Raw genomic sequence first — 24,006 nt, 5'->3', positions numbered from 1 at the left:
GGTGTGGTGTACCTAAAGGATATTCCTTTCACTAAAGTTCTTTTCAGACAGGGAACAGTAATGCGAACTCTCTCCTGTGTGAATGCGCTGGTGTTGTTGGAGAACACAATGTGCAATAAAATACTTCCCACACTCTTAACAGTGATGTAGTTTTTCTATGTGAATATGCTGATGCCGTTTGAGATTATTTTCATGAGCAAAAATCTTTCCACACACTGAGCAGTGATACGGTTTCTCTCCTGTGCGAATACGCTGGTGGTTTTGAAGGGTACTATGTTCAGCAAAACTCTTTCTACACTCTGAGCAGTAATATGATTTCTCTCCTGTGTGAATACGCTGGTGTTTTTGAAGGTTACCCTGTTGAGCAAAACTTTTTCCACACTCTGAGCAGTGATACGGTTTCTCTCCTGTGTGAATACGCTGGTGTTTTTGAAGGTTACCCTGTTGAGCAAAACTCTTTCCACACTCTGAGCAGTGATATGGCTTCTCTCCTGTGTGAATGCGCTGGTGTTTTTGAAGGTTACCCTGTTGAGCAAAACTTTTTCCACACTCTGAGCAGTGATACGGTTTCTCTCCTGTGTGAATACGCTGGTGTTTTTGAAGGTTACCCTGTTGAGCAAAACTCTTTCCACACTCTGAGCAGTGATATGGCTTCTCTCCTGTGTGAATGCGCTGGTGTTTTTGGAGCGTATTCTGTTGAGAAAAACTGCTTCCACACTCTAAGCAGTGATATGGCTTCTCTCCTGTATGAATGCGCTGGTGTTTTTGAAGGGTACCCTGTTGAGCAAAACTCTTCCCACACTCTGAGCAGTGATATGGCTTCTCTCCTGTGTGAATGCGCTGGTGTCGTTGGAGATGACTCTGCGTAGTAAAACTCTTCCCACACTCTGAGCAGTGATATGGCTTCTCTCCTGTGTGAATACGCTGGTGTTGTTGGAGATTACTCTGCGTAGTAAAACTCTTCCCACACTCTGAGCAGTGATGAAAGTTCTTCATGTTTATGCTTTGATAAGACTGTAGAAACTGTTTCCTTGGAAAGCAACAGAAACAAAGAAACAAGTCGATTAATTAGAATTACTTTTACTACATTAATACCACAATAATATTAAACTCTTCACCTAGTAATAAAAACATTAAATTCACTTCACGTCTAAGTGAGAATCTGAATTCAAAGAACATCAGGATAAAATACTTATAAATACTGCAGATATTAATAATTAAATAACTATAAATAACTTGATTTAAATAAAGATATAAGAGATCTGACTTTCTCAACATCAGTCCTGCACCAAGCAAATCTAATCCAGTTCATGACAGGACTAATAATTAGCTCACAAGTGTAAATCTTTGCTGTGCTGGGAGTAAAAAAGGCTTCATAAATCACCACAATTATGAGCATAAAGCTATTTTAAACAGTCTGAATATATTAACCTGATAATATTAAATAACATCATAAAATAAAAAGAACAACAAATGCAACATAAATGTAAAAGAAACAAACAAGAAAACCCTTTACCTTCCTGTTAGAATCCTGGCAGCCACTTTAACAAAGCTGGTGTCTCCAGCAGGTCGTTTCTAATGAAGAACGTGCAGAAGATCCTTCTTACCAAGTGACTCAGCTACAAGTCTAGAGTTTAGTCCTTAAATAGAGATGAGGACAAAGACCCAAGACCAGTTCAAAACTCTGCATTGGTCAATCATCAGACAACTATTCACACCTTCTTGTGTGAAGTACTAGCTCATTATCTATGGAACGTGTGCAAATGAACTAGATGGAGCCACAAAGCATGATGGGTGAAGTCAAACTACACCTATTTATCTCAGCAGAGAAGTTATTTACATTTAATCCTAAACACAAACAAGGAATTGAAAGGCTATTCTGTAACGTGAAATGACATGAACTTAGATAAAGCTTTTATGATAAGAATCTAAGTCATGTAAAATGCTGTATGTATATTTGTGTGTATTAGTTTCTACTGTATATGAGGAACAATAAGAAAACTATAAGAGGAAACACCCACCTATAGATCTATCTGTATTTATGGTGTAGAAATATTTACTGTGCACTTGTGTGTCTGTGAACTGTTTGATTTACTACTGCGGTCAAGCCTCCACTTCAAAATGCTCAGTCAAATCAGCCCCCACATTGTTTGTGAAGATGTACGTATACTAAACATTACGGTAAAAGCGTCTGGCGGAACTATTTAGGATAGAATTTCAGGCTTTAATATAAAAGGTTTGGTAATAACTGGAAATTATGATTTTACTTTAAATTTAAAGTAAACTAAAATATAATCTAAGCTCATTCCCGTTTTAATTTAGATTGTTATTAAATGGAATAATCTTGATTACATGAATTGTTATTGTTATTAAAAGGAATTCTCTTGTTTCCACAGAACAATTCAACTTCATAATGATAGTACATCACCTGTAGTTTGGACTCAGTTAATATCAAGACATTCTGATGTATCATTTCTAAATACATTCTAGAAATGTGACAATATTAAAGGCCTTTATTATAAAGTTTAAGGGTACCAAAAAATAGGGTTTAAATCAGGGGTGGGCAATTAAATTTTCCAAGGGGCCACATAAGAAACTGGGACTGTTGTGGAGGGCCGGACCAATAAGGTGAACTTAATTCTGCTCAATATTAATTTTGTCTCTTTATTTACATTCACATTTTCAGCATTTAGCAGATATCTTTATCCAAAGCGATTTACAATACAGTTACAGTATATAGTCTGAGCAATAGAGGGTTATGGGCCTTGCTCAAGGGTCCAACAGCAGCAACCTGGCTGTGGTGGGGCTTGAACCAGCGACCTTCTAATTACTAGTTCAGTACCTTAAGCACTACGCAACGACTGCCCACTCTTTACTAAAAGCAGTAGATTGTAAACAAAATACAACACAAAAAAGTATCAATCGGAATGTAAAATGAAAGTATATTATTAATAATAAAAGATTCACTAGTAGTACACTGATCATTCATTTGCCATTCCACCAATATCTGTGACCCCCTGGATTCTGGGCTAGTTTCAGCTTCAGGGTTGATTTTAGACCAGGCTGAACCTGGCAACTTTCGTGATTTTCCCGCCAAATTGGGCTACTTTCAAAATGTGTCACGGCTGTCTGAAAGCTTTCTTTACAAACCGTACAAAATGTTTTAATGAGGATTTATGCTCACATACCTATGAACAAGGTTTGCTAGTTTTAGCATGTGAAGGACGGGTTTAGACAGAATTTGAGCTGGATATTTGTGCTGGACTTGGCAACCCTGGGTAGAGTTGAATTGTTTAGTGTTGATTCCAGTTGCTGCTGGAGGTAAAGAGACCGAGTACAAGTACAGTCTGTGTTCCTGTAGTTATGAACTGCTCTCATTCTCAGCAGTTTGAACAGGATTTGAATGGAAGGTAAAGATCTTATTTTCAGGTTTTGTTTCCTTCCCTTTATTAATCTTTATGTTTCCTCAGTGAGCTCGTATCACTGCTCAGAATGTAGAAAGTGCTTCAGTAAATCCAACAGTTCACATATTTCTACACCATAAATACAGATAAATCTATAGGTGGGTGTTTCCTCTTATAGTTTTCTTATTGTTCCTCATATACAGTAGAAACTAATTCACACAAATATACATACAGCATTTTACATGACTTAGATTCTTATCATAAAAGCTTTATCTAAGTTCATGTCATTTCACTTTACAGAATAGCCTTTCAATTCCTTGTTTGTGTTTAGGATTAAATGTAAATAACTTCTCTGCTGAGATAAATAGGTGTAGTTTGACTTCACCCATCATGCTTTGTGGCTCCATCTAGTTCATTTGCACACGTTCCATAGATAATGAGCTAGTACTTCACACAAGAAGGTGTGAATAGTTGGCTGATGATTGACCAATGCAGAGTTTTGAACTGGTCTTGGGTCTTTGTCCTCAGCTCTATTTAAGGACTAAACTCTAGACCTGTAGCTGAGTCACTTGGTAAGAAGGATCTTCTGCACGTTCTTCATTAGAAACGACCTGCTGGAGACACCAGCTTTGTTAAAGTGGCTGCCAGGATTCTATCAGGAAGGTAAAGGGTTTTCTTGTTTGTTTCTTTTACATTTATGTTGCATTTGTTGTTCTTTTTATTTTATGATGTTATTTAATATTATTAGGTTAATATATTCAGACTGTTTAAAATAGCTTTATGCTCATAATTGTGGTGTTTTATGAAGCCTTTTTTACTCCCAGCACACCAAAGATTTACACTTGTGAGCCAATTATTGGTCCTGTCATGAACTGGATTAGATTTGCTTGGTGCAGGACTGATGTTGAGAAAGTCAGATCTCTTATATCTTTATTTGTATCAAGTTCTTTATAGTTATTTAATTATTAATATCTGCAGTATTTATAAGTATTTTATTCTGATGTTCTTTGAATTCAGATTCTCACTTAGACGTGAAGTGAATTTAATGTTTTTATTACTAGGTGATGAGTTTAATATTATTGTGGTATTAATGTAGTAAAAGTAATTCTAATTAATTGACTTGTTTTTTTGTTTCTGTTGCTTTCCAAGGAAACAGTTTCTACAGTCTTATCAAAGCATAAACATGAAGAACTTTCATCACTGCTCAGAGTGTGGGAAGAGTTTTACTACGCAGAGTAATCTCCAACAACACCAGCGTATTCATACAGGAGAGAAGCCATATCACTGTTCAGAGTGTGGAAAGAATTTTACTACGCAGAGTAATCTCAAACAACACCAGCGCATTCACACAGGAGAGAAGCCATATCACTGTTCAGAGTGTGAAAAGAATTTTACTATGCAGAGTCATCTCAAACAACACCAGCGCATTCATACAGGAGAGAAGCCATATCACTGCTCAGTGTGGAAACAGTTTTTCTCGTCAGAATATGCTCCAAAAACACCAGCGTGTTCACACAGGACAGAAACCATATTACTGCTCAGAGTGTGGAAAGAGTTTTATTCAAAGTAGTGACCTTAAAGTACACCAGCGTGTTCACACAGGAGAGAAACCGTATCACTGCTCAGAGTGTGGGAGGAGTTTTGCTCAACAGGGTCACCTTCAAAAACACCAGTGTGTTCACACAGGAGAGAAACCATATTACTGCTCAGAGTGTGGAAAGAGTTTTGCTCAACATGGCACCCTTCAAAAACACCAGCGTATTCACATAGGAGAGAAACCATATCACTGCTCAGTGTGTGGAAAGATTTTTGCTCATGAAAATAATCTCAAACAGCATCAGCGTATAGGGCTGTGGACTGAACAGTGTTGCATTGTTCTATCATCATGAGTCTTTGTTCTTTGTGTTTATCTATAGACCAGATTAGTGGTAGCTAAACTCCTTTGTTAAAAGAAATACTCATATTTACATTTAATTATCCCACCATCTTCTAGTGCATAAAACCCAGTTCATATAAATCCTAGTGAAGAAAAGGTGGAATACAGATGATTTGTTGTGGTGTTTTGTACTAAATGCAGGTGAAAGAGGATCAGCAGCAGCAGCTGAGCGGTGTGTGTGGTTCTCTGTGTGTTTTGTCTCTGTTTCAGGATCTTTTATTTGAAAAGCTGCGTGTAGAACAGAGAAAGTAAAAGACGACACACAGCGGAGTGAAAGGCTGAACGACGGACGTCTATAAGAAGCAGCTTGATTACAGCGTCTCTTGCTTACGGCCACACCACCCTGAGAACACCAGATCTTGGAAGCTAAGCAGGGTCGGTCCTGGTTAGTACTTAGATGGGAGCATTTATTCACACACACCCACCTTCACTCCAAACCTCCTGTTACACACTGACCCAGCGTCTTTTTCTTCATCAAAGCTACACAATGAGACAAAGATCGGCTCATACTTTCATTCTTACTACAGTAAAACACATTCAACTGACTTTTAAAGTGAAGTTCAAAATGTTGTACAGACATCATCGTCATCTAGTTAATTTACAGCTTGTTGCTTATTGCAGATTTGTGACTTTATTATTATTATTACTATTATTTTATTTTTATAATATATAAAAATTAGAGAGTGTTTATGGCTCTTCTGTTCCAAGTGTTTTTGTAACGTGTTGTAAACCTGCAATGGCAACCAAATGCAGGTGAAAAGGTGATATTTGGCAACTGTAAATACTGGACAGAACACATGATGGCTTATTTTAACATGTTGGCTTGTGTTATTTATCCATTGTGCTGAGCTGTGAGGTTCTTTCTTTACAATGGGTCAACTATGTAACTTTACTGCAGCTTGTATTTAAATGAAAGGTTTACATTGCTGTCTTCAGGATTTCCTCTTTAGTGATATTTAATGTTAATAGCTCTTCTGATGTAAAATATGCTGCTGCCTTTGACCTTTAAAACTGAGAAGTGATTTGTGAGATAATTAAAATAAGTGAAATGTTTATTTTTTACTTTGGTTTTATGTTATTTGTGCAAACATTTGTTATATGCGACTTTAAACCTGTAATAAAAGATTTTAAATGTGACTTTATTTATTTGTCTTTAACTAAGCTAAAGTTTTAAACAGGGACAGAAATTACAGTTTGTGTGGCAGGGCTGGACACGTACTTTCCTAATACTTTTATTCTACACTGTCTAAATTACTTTTAGTCTTCTGCCATGTGCAGTGTAAGAATTTACTAAATTACACAGCAGTTCTCTTTTATTTATTTATTTTTGCCATTGACAAAATTGATTGTAAGCATTTATAAATGTCATGTCACGTTCATTAGGTGAAATGAAGCCAAAATTAAAGATGGCAGAAGAACAGGGTGGTATAGTCTGAGGTAAACATTAGCAAGTCACGTGACCCATGTGTACTATCCAATGAAACAGCTATGCACATGTCTCTGTGGAGCAATCAGTTAGCGCGTTTGGCTGTTAACCGAAAGGTTGGTGGTTTGAGCCCACCCAGGGACGAGTGTCTTTTATTGCACAACCTGCCTGTTGATCAAACGGATATGAGACACAACAACAATGTGTAGTCCCACAGAATAGTGGAAATAAGTAACTGAAAAACATCCAGTAAACAACAGTCCTACAAGAACAAATATCCACCTGATTAGTCACCGGATGACCAGCTGTCCAAAGTGGAAGAACGTTCTTTTGGCTTCTGTAGACGTTACACTAAGAGAGTCGCCCAACGGGGGGCTCGAACCCACGACCCTGAGATTAAGAGTCTCATGCTCTACCAACTGATCTAGCCGAGCTTAACCCTTTCCTGCCTGAGTGGAACATTCCATTTTTGGACACTATGTAACATAGTCATAGAAAAAACCTTATTGTGTAAATACTGTACATAGCATAGACTATATATACACACCATTATAACCAGGACAATCAGTTCTTTAAAATTATATGAAACACAATGTTTTTCAAGTGTAATATAATACATTTTTATAAAAAACCTTCAAAATCAACCTAAAAAAATCTTTCGTTTTTTATTTAATTCATAAATACTTCTATTTAATACATAAACACATTTCTGTGCAATATAGAGAAAAATATAGAGTATATGAAATGTTTGCAATTTTGTGAGCCATTTGTCAAGATAATAATTTTGAATCTATCATCTTCTATTCAAAAGTTATAATCAATTTAGCAGAAGGTGTCATTTAGCAATTTAGAATGTTCGTGTAGCTCCTTTTTTACCTCACTTTTTACCAATGTCAGCATACACTATAAACCAATGAAAGTGTACTTCTATAGAAAATAAAGACTACATATACACACCATTATAACCAGGAGAATCAGTTCTTTAAAATTATATGAAACTCAATGTTTTTCAAGTGTAATACAATAAATGTTTATAAAAAACCTTCAAAATCAACCTAAAAAATCTCTCGTTTTTTACTTAATTCATAAATACTTACATTTTTAACACATTTCTGTGCAATATAGAGAACAATATAGAATATATAAATTTTTTGCAATTTTGTGAGCCATTTGTCAAGATAATAATTTTGAATCTATCATCTTCTATTCAAAAGTTATAATCAATTTAGCAGAAGGTGTCATATAGCAATTTAGAATGTTCGTGTAGCTCCTTTTTTACTTCACTTTTTACCAATGTCAGCATACACTATAAACCAATGAAAGTGTACTTTTTTCTTAATTATTACTAAATTGTCAACATCCATATTTTTGAAATAAGACAGCAGATAAAATGTATTTGACAAAATAAGCACTCTAACAACAGTGTATAGTTCAAAAACATTAAAGATTTTTATTAGAATTATATACACTTCTCATTCTATAAATAATTTCAAAACAACAATACAATATAGTTCAGCACTATTGAAGAACATCACTCCATAAAACAAACTCTCAAATAATCCAATTCAACAATACAAGAAAAAGCAATTATTTGTTCAGGATAATCATTGAACAATTCAGTAAACAGTTTTGAGGCAACAGGATATCAAATCTCATCTAAGCCATTTTGCCAAAAATTCACTACAAAATATTTAACAGACAATGCACAATTGATAATTACCTCAAATTACCTCCTTCCAATGAACAATGCACACTGAACTTTGACCTGTGAAGAGAAAGAGAAACAAAGAACATATACACAAACACAGGGGTTGAGGAAGGATGAGAGGGACTGACAGTAGAAGACAGAAGCCCTGTGTAGGTCTAACTGCGAAACTCATCTCCTTCGCTAGAATGCCAAGACTGAAAACAGTTTCGATTGCCAACTAAACAAAATCTTCTACCTTGGCACTCAGGAGCCATGCATGCAATCTTTGTTTTATTTTCTTTTTTGAATTTTTTGTAGCAAAGCCAGCAATTTATTGATACTTGCTCTATCTGAGGAATGTGGGTGACGTAAAACGATGAGGAAGTGGTTGGAGCTACTGAAAGCTGAGATGGCAAAATTAAATCGACGGAAATGTCTGCAAGTTGGCGCGACAGATTTTCCCTAAAGTTTATCTGGCTGTAGCCTGCTGAACTAAACCCATAACGTGATGCTGGATTGGAATTATGCCAGTCCTGAAACAAAATGAAACTATTAACGACGGCTATGTCCACAAAATGGAAGAAAAGTGTTTTCCACCACTTTTGAGTTTTCTGAAGCAGACTGTATGTGTTTAACATTTGATCAGATCTGTCAACACCTCCCATGTGTTTATTGTAGTCCTTTACTACAGCTGGTTGACGGACTACTTTTCTGTCCCACGTGGCACCATTCTTTACCATCCTAGAAACCTCTTATGAATCATTAGCATTGTGGAAATTAGAGAGGCATGTAACTGCTCGCGTGTCCTTCCACTGAACAACTAAGACATTTCCGTCAATTCTACACCACCTCATATCACCACGGTTAGCTTGCCGCTCCCATTTCTTGACATCTTTGAAATCCAATGGGAATTTCTTACGATTAATCCTTTGGGCGGATTTTGTTGGAAAACAATTTAATAGCAGGTAAATAACACTTCTATTTAAAAGAAAATCTTCCGTTTTAAGAAGCTCCAGCATTGTAGAAGGCTATTAAAAGTAAAGTCAATTTTCAATGCTGATTTAGCGTAATAGTGTTGGTCAGTCTGTATCATATTCTTGAAAGAAAATTAAAATTTGTTTTCCATGCATTCACACCAGCATGTTCTGGGATTCAATTGAGTCTCATCAGTACACACAAGTTGGCAGCCAAATGATAAAGTATTGCAAAGGAATATCTTTGAAATATTCCGCATTATATAACTAATAAAGTAACTTGTAATCTAACTTAGTTACTTTTAAAATCAAGTAATCCATAAAGTAACTAAGTTACTTTTTAAAGGAGTAATCAGTAATCAGATTACTTTTTCAAGGTAACTATGCCATCACTGACTGTGTGACCTTCATTTTTAAATGGCTGCACAAGGTCTTCGATCACTTTTATAGCCAAATCAGTTATGCGCCCATCAAGACTGCCTGTGTATACATCAAAGTCTAAGGTATATCCCGAATATGAAGTTGCAATGACCCACAATTTGAAACCCCAGCGAGTAGGTTTGCCCTTCATATACTGCTTGAATCCTGATCGACCTTTTGATTTTACCATTCTCTCGTCTATGCTCAGATTTTCATCAGCCTGGAAAAGCTGCTGACACTTGGTTTTGAGGTGGTCCATCAGGTAACGCAACTTCCTAAGACGATCAAGATTATTTTCTGTGGCAGGATCTACAACATGGAGGGCTGCCATCAATTCCTTGAAACGGTCACGGGACATGAATAACTTGGCCCATGAACCCTGAAGAGATCTGGTTCCCCAATATCTGTGAATGCTGTGGAGGGACGTGAAACCCATGTAAATGAGGAGCCCAAGAAACCAGTAGAATTCATCCGGGGTCACTTCTTCCCATGCCCCATGATGGTTCGCATAAGACAGCCTATTCAGTACAAGCTCCCATCCCTTAGAGTTTGTAAACTGGCAAATCTCAGCAACAATGGTGTACGTGAAAAACAACTTGAAGAAGTCTATTTCACGCAAGGTACTTGTGGCTGACCGTACAGCCCTATGCACACTTCCCAGATCTATGCCTACTGGACGAGAGGGATTAAATGGTATGGGCTCTGGTGCTTCTGTGTCTACATCAGCATAGGAAGGAAAGGATACAGATTCAGGGAAGCGTTTCCGCTTCCTACTTGACATGGGACAAGAAAGACTAACCAAACCCATAAAAGTAAACAAACATTAGTAAAAATCATAATCATAATCTTTTGTTGATTTTATTTTTTGTTGGCAGCCCTGATTGTGTGTGTGGGTGCAAATGCTGACATTTATTGTCAGCATATATGTACACTAGGGGTGGGCGATATGGCCCTAAAATAATATCACGATATTTCAGGTAATTTTTGCGATAACGATATTTTTGGCGATATAACAAAACACTGAAAAATATTTTATTTATTTCGAGAAAACACTATTGCAAAAAAAATAATGTTCGGGTTTTATTTAGAATTAATTTAAGTTAACAATACATAGAAAAATGTAAGAAGTATGTAAGAATTACGAACACTTTTCTGTATTTTGTCTTTCCAATAAAAATAATGTAACATAATGTAATGGAGTCAGACAATTTTCATAGGGGTGGCCAGACTGAGACCATTGCTCACACAGGGGTGGCACGGAAACTGATACCTTTTTTTATGTGGTCACTTACTAATTTACCTATACAGGCAGTGAGTGCCATGTAGAATTACATCACGAAGACCCGCATAATAATAATAATAAGCTTTTTTTTCTTCATTTTCCCTGACAAGTAAAAAACCAAAGTATAGCAACCTTAACATTATGAGGAAGAAATACAGTACATTCCTTTGCAATACTTTATCATTTGGCTGCCAACTTGTGTGTAATGATGACTATTTAACTGCTATTAAATTGTTTTCCAACAAAATCCGCCCAATTTAGCGGATAAACGCCCAATCTGGCAACACTGGAACGCGCAGAGCCCGGTGGCGCCTTTACTCGTAGTGCGTCACAATTACTACTAAGTAGCAGTAGTAGTACTAAGTAGCAGTAGTACTACTTCTGCGTTGGTGGTTGACATTAATGTTAAGAGTATTCCTGAACTGTTTGGTGGAGGTGCGCTGTTGAATTGCGTCCCTGTGTGAACCTGCGTGCAGAAATACTTCCGCAAAAAAGTTGCTGGCAAAGCGGTGGTTGGGGTTTGGGTTGCCAAAGATTAATTTATGGTGGACTTGGAGTTTTTGGAACGAGCTCCTCCACCGCAGAGCCGCTTTCCGCCATACTCGTTACTGTACCCAAATGACCCACGTACCGAACGTACGCCATTTGCGTAGATGTGTGACGTCATTACGTAAACAACGCAGAATATCGCTATTATTACGATATGGGATTTTTTGTATCGTTTTAAAAATTATACCGGTATTATCGTGAACGATACGATATAGCACACCCCTAATGTACACACACACATTTACAAATACACACACTTGGAATACATGTATTTACCGATAGGAGATTGTTGGTTGATCCCTCTGCTCATCTTGCTCTTCTTCATCCTCTTCTTCCCCCTCATCCAGGAGCTCCATGTCCATGAAGTCCTCCTCTTCAATGGTCATGCCTTCATGATCTTCATCGCTGTCATGTTCAGCAATAAGCCTAAGCTGGTCAGGGCCTAGCCGCTGTCTCCTCTTCAGAGACTCCATAAGGCGTGCATATTGAGCCTTGTCTCCATCCATCTCAGAATAATAAAAGAAAAGAGATCACAATGAATAAAGGTGGTGACAGTGATGTTATTTTAAAAATAATTACATACAGTATATGTAGAATTCAATCACAAATACTTTATATGTTTTTGTCAGAGAAGCTAATGTCCACAGGCTCATGTTTTGAAGTAAACTCAAGTACACTGAACCAATACATATGACAAAAGTTTCTCAAATCTGGCACATGGTTTACACATAAAACAATAATTATCAAAGAGGAGCAATAATTACAAGACAAAACTTAATGCTATGGTTATATTAAAAAATGTTGTAAATATAGATGTTATGCACCTGTATGCTTTCAAAAAAAGTTTGATACCATATTTTAGTCCCTTTCAAATATCTCTTGCAATACACAAAATTATGCAAATCTGAAAATCTGACAGAAATATTTTATAGATAAAACTATATTTCACTGATACAAGTAAGAATTACCACAGAAAAAAATATATTATGGTAAAAAAAAAAGTTGAATGAATTGCCCAGACTGACATGTTATCTACCTATATGCACCTACAGTATATGGTAGCATTGTTAGGGGGTCTGCGGCGTCTGACGGACTTACCACCTGTCCTCGGCGTCGCAGACATTACAGAACAAAGAGCAGCGTGGCTTCATATAGGAAGCCCGCTGATTAGGGCGAACGACCGGCACCTGCGCGCTTACTATATAAGTGGGCGTCGCCAGTGTGCCGGCGTCGCACCTTTTGTTCTCATGCCGGTGTTTGGCTGCATTGCTCCAGCCGCTTTCTTTCCTTCAGATTAGTGGGTACCTCCAGGCGCCGTAGGTGGTTGGAGGAGTAGGGTCAGGAGGCCCGAGGTACTAGAGAGGGTTTGCGTAAAAGTGGCTGGTGCGATTGGGTGCAGTCCTAACGCTGGGACTTTCTCTCCGGCTTTTGCCGTCTAGCTGTCGGCTAAAGCTAACGCCGGGGATTCGCTTCCCCGTGCTTTATAGCGCTTTCCGGCTCGGGGATCTTTGTAGCGTCATTGGCGCTTCCCGTCTGAGCCGCGCCTCCACCGGAGCGACCAGGGTTCGCGTCCGGAGTTCGCTACGTTATTGCGAACTAGTTTTTTTGTATACGGTCACTTCCCAGCTGCGCTGGTGACAGCACCGTTTAGCCGTTTTGTTTCTCCGTTCCTTTTTCTTTGTTTTGGTTTTTGCCTCGTGGGTTTTTCCCCGAGCTCGGCTGAGCGCGGTGCTTCGTTTTAGTGCCGGCGCAGTTTCTGTCTGCAGCTTTGCCGTAGCGTGGCGCTACGGTCTTGGGACGGCGTGCCAGCGACCAGGGTTCGTGGCTCGCTCCCATTACAAGTTGGTTCCGGTTTTTGTTTCTCTTTTCTTTTCAGAGCCAGAGTCTTCGGCAGCGTTCGGGGTTCCCGAATTGTTTTATGTTATTTCTTGTTTTGTTGTCATTTATTAAAATAAAGAATCTTTAATTTTTCTTATCTCTGCGTCTTGGGTCCTCCCTCTCCGCTACTCATAACAAGCATAGCATACTTTAGTCTCTTTCAAATAAATGCAGCAATTTTTTAGAAAATGATGCAAATTTCACAGAAATATTTTATAGATAAAATAATATTTCTCTGTTATAAGTACAAATTACCACAGATAAAATATACCATGGAAATAAAGGTTATAAATTGCCCAGACTGACATGTTATCCACCTTTATGCTTTCTGCCTCAGCTAACTTACTTTAGCCAGTCATGCTAAATGCATGTAATGCAAAATGTAATGCTATTATGAGCAAAGCTAAGGTGATTTCTAAGCAGGCTTTAGACAGTATTGAAGTAAAACAAGTAAGCTATAACTGATTTCAAGATTACATGCATAAAATCTAACTTTGGAGTTTGAGAGCAGCCTGTTCAAACCACATGGCTGCAGGGTGCAACACACAGCTCCGGTAGTTTAGCTTAGCTCACTGCTATTCCCTTATTTGTGTAAAACTGCTGCATACTTTACAAACTACTAAACAAACGAGACTAAAAAGGTATCTGATAAACTCTCCACACGTATTTATTTCCATCTAGATGGACATAAAAAACCTTACAATCGATTCAGAAAGGAGAGTTGTGCAGCTGACTGACTAAACTTAGAACGCAACTTTCAGAATCACCTCAGCTTTTCCAAAGCGTAAAGCACTAATAATATTACAATTTTACCATTAAAGCCAAGTTTTCTGAGTAGAAATGAAAAGTAATAACACTAATAAACAGTTTTAAAATAAATCTTACCTTATTTCACTGACAGAATTTCTCTTTCTGTGTTGTTATCCAGTCGACCGTCTCAGCTGCGCTCCGTGTGAGGGCGGGGCGAATGAAAAAAATAAATTCCCCGCCTTCTCATTAAATATGCAAACCAGCCACGACACAAACCGCTTGACCAGTGACATTGCCTTTTAGCCTGGGTTGTCAGCTACCTGGTGCAGTTTTCAGATTTACAATCAGTGATTGGACGGCGGAGATATAAGGCTTTAAGCCATCAAAATTATTGTTTCGAAATTTGAATGGGCCGGCTTTAAAGGGTTAAGTAACAATCATGTTTGGGGTTAATTACTACAATTAATTTGAACCACAAATTATTTTAGCTCACTAAACTGTGTGTGTGTTAAAGGTATTCTATATTAATCCATAACATTCCATTCATAATGTTGTAATTAATGCTATAACAAGCCTTTTTATTAATATTGTGATTAATAATGTTGCAACCGTCCCCACTCTCCCCGAATTGACTGACTGATAAAAACGGAAAGGTTCGCAGAGAAATTAATCGGGAAATGACTAATCTGATTAGCGCGTCGGGATTTATACCTTTATTATTACTATTTACTTATTAATGTTTACTGTGTAATTAAAGACCTATTAATTACACAGTATAATTAATTTATTGCTAACCATTTCTCCCCAACACTCACTCACTATATTTTATATTTTTGTATTTTAGCTTGTTTGGTACAATCTGATGAGTCACACTTGTGTCTAAGTGCTGATAAATGAGCAAAGCAGCTCCAACACTGTGAGCATAATTTCTGTAAAATGTGAATGCGCTGGTGTTTTTTGAGATTACTCTGTATATTAAAACTCTTTCCACACTGTGAGCACTGATACGGCTTCTCTCCAGTGTGAATGCGCTGGTGTGTTTTGAGAGCACTCTGTTGATTAAAACCCTTTCCACACTGTGAGCACTAATACGGTTTCTCTCCAGGGTGAATGCGCTGGTGTTTTTTCAGATCACTCTGTGTATTAAAACCCTTTCCACACTGTGAGCACTGATATGGTTTCTCTCCAGTGTGAATGCACTGGTGTTTTTTCAGATCACTCTGTTGATTAAAACTCTTTCCACACTGTGAGCACTGATACGGTTTTAGTCCACTGTGAATGCGCTGGTGTATTTTGAGCTCACTCTTTCTATTAAAACTCTTTTCACATTGGGAGCACTGATGTGGTTTCTCTCCAGTGTGAATGCGCTGGTGTACCTTGAGAATACCCTGTCGATTAAAACTCTTCCCACACTGTGAGCACGGATATGGCTTAACTCCAGTGTGAATGCGCTGGTGTGTTCTGAGAGTACTCAGACACCTAAAGCTCTTCCCACACTGTGAACACTGATATGGTTTCTCTCCACTGTGAATGCGCTGGTGTATTTTAAGCTCACTCTTTGTATTAAAACTATTTCCACACTGTGAGCACTGATACGGTTTCTCTCCACTGTGAATGCGCTGGTGTATTTTAAGCTCAGTCTTTGTATTAAAACTATATCCACACTGTGAGCACTGATACGGTTTCGCTCCAGTGTGAATGCGCTGGTGTGTTTTGAGAGTGCTCAGACACCTAAAGCTCTTCCCACACTGGGAGCACTGATACGGTTTCTCTCCAGTGTGAATGCGCTGGTGGGTTTTGAGAGCACCCCGAGTACTGAAGCTCTTCCCACACTGTGAGCAGACGTTTCCTTCTTCCTGTGTGGGACTGAGAGAGGTGTTAATGCTGACAGTACCAGAGGACGTTTGCTGATTACTGGAGCTTCTGGTGGGCGTCAGATCCTCATGTTCAGTCTTAATCTTCACCAGAGTCTCATATTTATCATGGTTGCAGCTCTTGATGTGATTGTGGAGCTGATTTTGGATTGTAGAGGAACGTGGACACGAGGAGCAGCAGAAATCCTTGTTCAGTTCTGAAGCAGAAAACAATCAAATACATTTATAACATTATAAATAATCAAATACATTTATACATTATAAATAATCAAATACATTTATAACATTATAAATAATCAAATACATTTATAACATAATAAATAATCAAACACATTTATAACATTATAAATAATCAAATACATTTATAACATTATAAATAATCAAATACATTTATAACATTATAAATAATCAAATACATTCATAACATTATAAATAATCAAAAACATTTATAACATTATAAATAATCAAAAACATTTATAACATTATAAATAATCAAATACATTTATAACATTATAAATATTCAAATACATTAATAACATTATAAATAACCAAATACATTTATAACATTATAAATAACAAAATACATTTATAACATTATAAATAATAAATACATTTATAACATTATAAATAACAAAATACATTTATAACATAAATAATAAATACATTTATAACATTATAAATAATCAAATACATTTATAACATAAATAATAAATACATTTATAACATTATAAATAACCAAATACATTTATAACATAAATAATAAATACATTTATAACATTATAAATAACCAAATACATTTATAACATAAATAATAAATACATTTATAACATTATAAATAACCAAATACATTTATAACATAAATAATAAATACATTTATAACATTATAAATAACCAAATACATTTATAACATTATAAATAATCAAATACATTTATAACATTATAAATAATCAAATACATTTATAACATTATAAATAGTCAAATACATTCATAACATTATAAATAATAAAAATACATTTATAACATTATAAATAATCCAATACATTTATAACATTATAAATAATAAAATACATTTATAACATTATAAATAATAAATACATTTATAACATTATAAATAATAAAAATTCATTTATAACATTATAAATAATAAAAATACATTTATAACATTATAAATAATAAATACATTTATAACGTTATAAATAATCAAATACATTTAAAACGTTATAAATAATCAAATACATTTATAACATTATAAATAATTAAATACATTTATAACATTATAAATAATCAAATACATTTATAACATTATAAATAATCAAATACATTTATTACATCATAAATAATAAATACATTCATAACATTATAATCAAATACATTCATAACATTATAATCAAATACATTTATAACATTATAAATAATCAAATACATTTATAGCATTATAAATAATAAAAATATATTTATAACATTATAAATAATCAAATACATTTATAACATTATAAATAATCAAATACATTTATTACATCATAAATAATAAATACATTCATACCATTATAATCAAATACATTTATAACATTATAAATAATCAAATACATTTATAACATTATAAATAATCAAATACATTTATAGCATTATAAATAATAAAAATACATTTATAACATTATAAATAATCCAATACCTTTATAACATTATAAATAATTAAATACATTTATAACATTATAAATAATCAAATACATTTATAACATTATAAATAATCAAATACATTTATAACAAAAATAATCAAATACATTTATAACATTATAAATAATCAAATACTTTTATAACATTATAAATAATCAAATACATTTATAACATTATAAATAATAAAAATACTTTTATAACATTATAAATAATCAAATACATTTATAACATTATAAATAATCAAATACATTTATAACATTATAAATAATCAAATACTTTTATAACATTATAAATAATCAAATACATTTATAACATTATAAATAATCAAATACTTTTATAACATTATAAATAATCAAATACATTTATAACATTATAAATAATCAAATACTTTTATAACATTATAAATAATCAAATACATTTATAACATTATAAATAATAAAAATACTTTTATAACATTATAAATAATCAAATACATTTATAACATTATAAATAATCAAATACATTTATAACATTATAAATAATCAAATACATTTATAACATCATAAATAATCAAATACATTTATAACATTAGATCAAATTAGATTAGATTCAACTTTGTCATTACACATATACAAGTACAAGGCAACGAAATGCAGTTTAGCATCTAAACGGTTCGCAACAGTGCAGTTTCCATACCAGACTGTGATACAGCTAGTCAGGATACTTTCAATTGCACAGTGGTAAAAGTTCACCAGGATGGCCGGAGACATATGGTGTTTCCTGAGTGTCCTCAGGAAGAAGAGGCGCTGGTTAGCCTTTTTGACCAAGCTGGAGGTGTTGGTGGTCCAGGACAGGTCCTCCGAAATGTGGGTCCTCAAAAACTTGCTGGAGACACGTTCAACAGCTATTCCATCTATGTGAATGGGGTCGGGCGTGCCTCCTCCTTCCCTTCTGAAGTCCACAATGAGCTCTCTAGTTTTGTTGGTGTTAAGGAGCAGGTTGTTGTCCTCGCACCATGTGGCCAGGTGCTGTACCTCCTCCCTGTAGGCTGTCTCATCGTTGTTATTGATGAGTCCAATCACCGTGGTGTCGTCAGAAAACTTAATGATGGAGTTGGATCCATGCACAGGCCTGTGGTACCCCTGTATTGAGTGAGATGGTGATGGAGTAGGTGTGGCCTGACCTAACACGCTGAGGTCTGTTGGTCAGAAAGTCCTTGATCCAGTGACAGAGGGAGGTGTTAATACCCAGATCTCCAAGTTTAGTGACTAACCTAGAAGGGATTACAGTATTAAATGCTGAGCTGAAGTCAACAAACAGCATTCGTGCGTATGTGTTGCTATTGTTCAGATGTGTGAGCACAGAGTGCAGCGCCATGGAGACTGCATCCTCTGTACACCTATTGCTGCGGTATGCAAACTGATGTGGGTCCAGAGTGGGTGGGAGGCAGTTCTTAAGGTGTGCCAGGACCAGTCGCTCGAAGCACTTCATAACAATGGGTGTGAGTGCTACAGGGCGGTAGTCATTCAGGCACGTCGGGCTGGAGTGTTTCGGCACTGGTACGATGGAGGTGGATTTGAAGCATGTTGGTACAGTTGACTGGGCGAGGGACAGGTTGAAGATGTCCGTAAAAATTCCAGTCAGCTGCTCCGCACATGCTCTCAGCACTCGCCCGGGAATGCCGTCTGGACCAGCAGCTTTGCGAGCGTTGATCTGGCTCAGTGCGGTGTAGACGTCTGTGGAGGAGAGTGAGAGGGGCTGGAGGTCTGCAAAGAGTCTGAGGGTCTGAGTAGCCGTCTCCCTGTTGTCTCTATCAAAGCGAGCATAAAAGTCATTTAGCTCGTTCAGGAAGAAGACATCTGTAGTCATCGGGGTGGAGTTGCTGGGTTTGTAGTTGCTGATGACCTGGATGCCCTGCCACATGCGTCGGGGGTCGGAGTTGAAGTGTTCCTCTACCTTTAGCTTGTAGCAGTGCTTGACCTTTTTGATGCCCCTCCTCAGGTTCGCCCTGGATGTGCTGTAGGCCTGTGCGTCACCTGTTCTGAAGGCGATGTTGCGGGCTTTCAGCAGAAGACGCACCTCCTTATTCATCCATGGCTTCTGATTTGGGTACGTGGTGATCTGTTTCTGTGTGGTAACACTGTCAGTGGTGGTTTTGATATAATCCAGCACAGAGGAGGTGTAAGTGTCGATATCCGTGTGAGAGCCACAAGTAGCCTGTGAAGCAAACATACTCCAGTCCGTGTGTTGGAACCTGTCCTGAAGTACAGCGTCTGTCCCCGCTGGCCACACCTTGATGGTTGATGTTGATGGCTTCACACGTTGGATAAGTGGAGAGTACTTAGGAATGAGAAACAAAGAAAGATGGTCTGACTGTCCCAGGTGGGGGAGGGGGGTCGCAGTGTAAGCTCCAGCAATGTTTGTATAAACATGATCCAAAGTTTTGTTTCCTCTTGTATTGCAGGAAACATGCTGGTGGAATTTTGGCAGTGCTGTCTTTAAGTTTGAGTGATTAAAATCACCTGCAACTATAAATGCAGCCTCTGGGTGCGCAGTCTGTTGTTTGCTGATGGCTGAATAAAGTTAGTTTATAGCAAGCTTGGCATTAGCACCCGGGGGGATATAGGCTGCGGTTATAATAGTAGAAGTAAACTCCCTAGGCAGATAGAAAGGTCTACACTTAACCATGAGATATTCAATGTTAGCCGAGCAGTGTTTCCCAACAGTGACAAAGTTCGTGCACCAAGCTTTGTTGATATAAATGCACAGTCCACCACCTCTGGTCTTACCGGAGTCATCTGCTGTTTTATCTGCCCGGAGTGTGTTGTGCAGGCTAGCTTGATGGCATTGTCGGGTACGCCGCCATTTAGCCATGTTTCTGTGAAAATCATGACATTACAGTCCATAAGTCTTTTACTGCAGGTGATGCGAAGTCGTATCTCGTCCATTTTGTTCACCAAAGACCGCACATTAGCGAGGAAAATGCTGGGTAACGAAAGCCGATGCGGTGTTAGCTTCAGCTTATCTTTTAGCCCTTTGCACTTCCCTCGCCTTTGTTTACGTTCTCAACGCTGCCTGCGAGCACTTCCGCCCGGCCGGTTAGAGTGCGTAGCCTCCGGTGTTTTGGAGATCTCAGGGATGAGTCGAAGATTGGTGATAAAACTGTCGGAGTAACTTTGACCGATATCCAAAAGTTCCTGTCGGGTGTAGGATGTTAGAGTAAAGCTGTTCTGTATGAACAGACACAAAATGAGCAGGAAAATACTGCAAAATCGCGAAATCTGGTAAAGACGCAGAATCCCGCGATGTGCTCGCGCCGCCATCCTGGTCGTACCATTTGATTATTGTACATTTATAACATTATAAATAATAATATACATTTATAACATTATGGGTGTGTTCGAAAACCTAGGGAGCTGCCTTGCTGTCTTACTGTCTACATAGGCAGCAGCCTCAGTAGTGAGGATTCTAATAAGTCAATGACTTATAAGGCAGGTTATTCGAACGCGCTACTTAGACAGCGATTCCGATGGGTTTCGGGTTTCGCGTTTAGCATTTAGCATCTTGCCATTAAAACCAATGGATTGAGGTAGCACAGCACGCTAACGTTAAAATAACACCTCACTTCATGTACCGATAATGGTTAAATTTCCTGACAAGCCCGAACTTGCAAATAAAAACACTCGGTACAAGTTTATACAGGTTAAAAATCAGTAATATTTTATTTACGTTTGATAATAACTTTCTCCATCCCGTCAGCCATGTTTATTTTTCTGTGAGAGTAGAGCAGCCGACTCGCAATGAATTCTGGGATTGCCTTGATCACCAAGGCAGCGTCTGATGCTCACTCGTTCTTGAGCCAAAATAACATTGAAATATTAAGATACCTCAGTAGTGAGGATATTAAGGCATCTAGGTTTCGGGAGCGCGCACAGGATGACGTAAAAGCGTCTATGTAGAGAGAGAGCTAGCTTTTCCGACACACCCTATAAATAATCTAATACATTTATAACATTATAAATAATAATATACATTTATAACATTATAAATAATCAAATACATTTTTAACATTATAAATAATCAAATACATTTATAACATTATAAATAATAAATACATTTATAACATTATAAATAATAAATACATTTATAAGATTATAAATAATAAATAAATTTTTAACATTATAAATAATCAAATACATTTTTACATTATAAATAATCAAATACATTTATAACATTATGAATAATAAAATACATTTATAACATTATGAATAATCAAATACATTTATAACATTATAAATAATAAATACATTTATAACATTATAAATAATAATATACATTTATAACCAGAGGTGGAAAGTAACGAATTACATTTACTTGTGTTACTGTAATTAAGTAGTTTTTATGTGTACTTGTACTTTTTTAAGTAGATTTTACAGCGTGTAATTTTACTTTTATTTAAGTATGTTTTGTATTAAGAACTGTAATTCGCTACATTTTAAATAACATCCGTTACTGAGTAAAAAAACAAAAACAAAAAAAAAAAACAAAGAAAACAATAAAAACTCGACATCTGAGAATTTATGAAACTATTCTTTAGAGTCGGGCTGCGAAATGAATCACTGAGTTAACGAGTCAGAAACGACTCACTCCGTATCATTATGATGTTGTGCATAAACAACTCCATGAATCAGTTCATTTGGTGAAGAGATTCAAATGTATGAACCAATCAGAGCTTTAGAATTCAGATTCTGGGCGGAATTGACAGTTTAGTGAACGAATCCCCAATTTAGGCTTTTTACCGGGAAAGTCGTGAGAATAAATATAGTTTTCATTAGTTAGGTGAATAAAACAGTTGGGTCTGGTTTTATATATTCTAAAAACATACAAGATGCTCTTATATAAAGTGGATTATATCCCTAATGGAACAACACACGGATATAGATCAGGTAAGCAGATAAGTGGTTATGATTTTCTGCTGCTGTGATTGATCTGGGTCGCGGTTCTGCTGTTTACGGTTGGCTTTCATTTTGCAACGATAGCATTATGAAATATTGTGATTTATTATGTTAATTTATTTGAGTATTTATTGAAGTAAAAAGGACAGCATGAATGTGATTGTAAAATTCTGTTGGTGTTTTTTTTATTTTGATCATGTTCCTATGACGGGGTAAGACCCGGTATATTTTATATAAGTGCGACCCTGACAGTAATCTGCTGCATGGCTGGTGAGCTGTGTGTGATCTGCTGTATCATTCATCTATCAACTGTTGGAAAATAATGTCCCTACTTCTAATCAAAAAAGTAACGAAGTAACGTTTACTCTGAGTACATTTTAAATGAATTACTTTTTACTTGAGTAGATTTTTAGACTAGTAACTTTACTCGTACTTAAGTAAAAAATTATCAAAGTAATAGTACTTTTACTTGAGTACAATATTTTAGTACTCTTTCCTCTGTAAAATACATTTATAACATTATAAATAATAAAATACATTTATAACATTATAAATAATAAAATACAGTTATAACATTATAAATAATAAATACATTTATAACATTATAAATAATCAAATACATTTATAACATTATAAATAATCAAATACATTTATAACATTATAAATAATAAAATACAGTTATAACATTATAAGTAATCAAATACATTTATAACATTATAAATAATAAATACATTTATAACATTATAAATAATAAATACTGTTAGTAATTGTTAAACTGAGATCTGATGCTAAAGTCCTGTAACGTGATTCATCCTGCATTCATCATTTCCTGCTCACACTGATCTGCATGAGCACAATACAAGCTTTCACTGTATGATGCTTCATCCCAGGTTCCTCTGATTCTATTCAATCCAAATCTTATTTTACTCAAGATAAAAAATATCTTACTGAGTTCATCTTTATCTTCAGGTTCTTCCTTCTTCACAGGCTTCATCTGGAAACCTCCACACTGTTGGTCCTCTGGGGTGAGGTGTTCCTCAGAGGTGAGGTGTTCCACAGGGATCGAGGTTCCTTCACCTGAAATTTCTTTGTTTTGTGAAAGAAGAAAAATAAGTTTGTTATTGTTGGTAGTAACGACCAACTTCTTTATTAAGCACTTAAGTTAGAACTAACAGACACGTACTTCTATACTATCTGTCAAAAACACGACCTATGAAT

The 24,006-nt window shown here is 36.1% G+C and overlaps 2 protein-coding genes and 1 pseudogene across 2 annotated transcripts in view; 1 reads left to right on the top strand and 2 right to left on the bottom strand.

Annotated features, from left to right (window-relative positions):
- LOC134326210 (zinc finger protein 850-like) overlaps positions 1-24,006 on the top strand; it is a 157,389-nt pseudogene that overhangs the window by 80,240 nt on the left and 53,143 nt on the right.
- On the bottom strand, positions 163-966 carry LOC134325938 (zinc finger protein 239-like; the record flags this gene model as incomplete). The annotated part of the gene is made up of 1 exon (XM_063008142.1): positions 163-966. A coding segment is annotated over one exon (804 nt), but the record flags the coding sequence as incomplete, so codon positions are not given.
- LOC134327014 (zinc finger protein OZF-like) overlaps positions 15,491-24,006 on the bottom strand; it is a gene marked incomplete at its 3' end in the record, with an annotated part of 48,788 nt that continues 40,272 nt past the window's right edge. The window contains exon 3 of the mRNA XM_063009103.1: positions 15,491-15,567. Coding sequence (XP_062865173.1) covers positions 15,491-15,567 — 77 coding nt within the window. The remainder of the gene's footprint in view (positions 15,568-24,006) is intronic.

The sequence above is a fragment of the Trichomycterus rosablanca genome, chromosome 14, assembly GCF_030014385.1.
Source record: "Trichomycterus rosablanca isolate fTriRos1 chromosome 14, fTriRos1.hap1, whole genome shotgun sequence".
Taxonomy (NCBI): Eukaryota; Metazoa; Chordata; class Actinopteri; order Siluriformes; family Trichomycteridae; genus Trichomycterus; species Trichomycterus rosablanca.
Note: the sequence above shows the minus strand (reverse complement) of the source record. Positions and strands in the feature narration are given on the sequence as shown.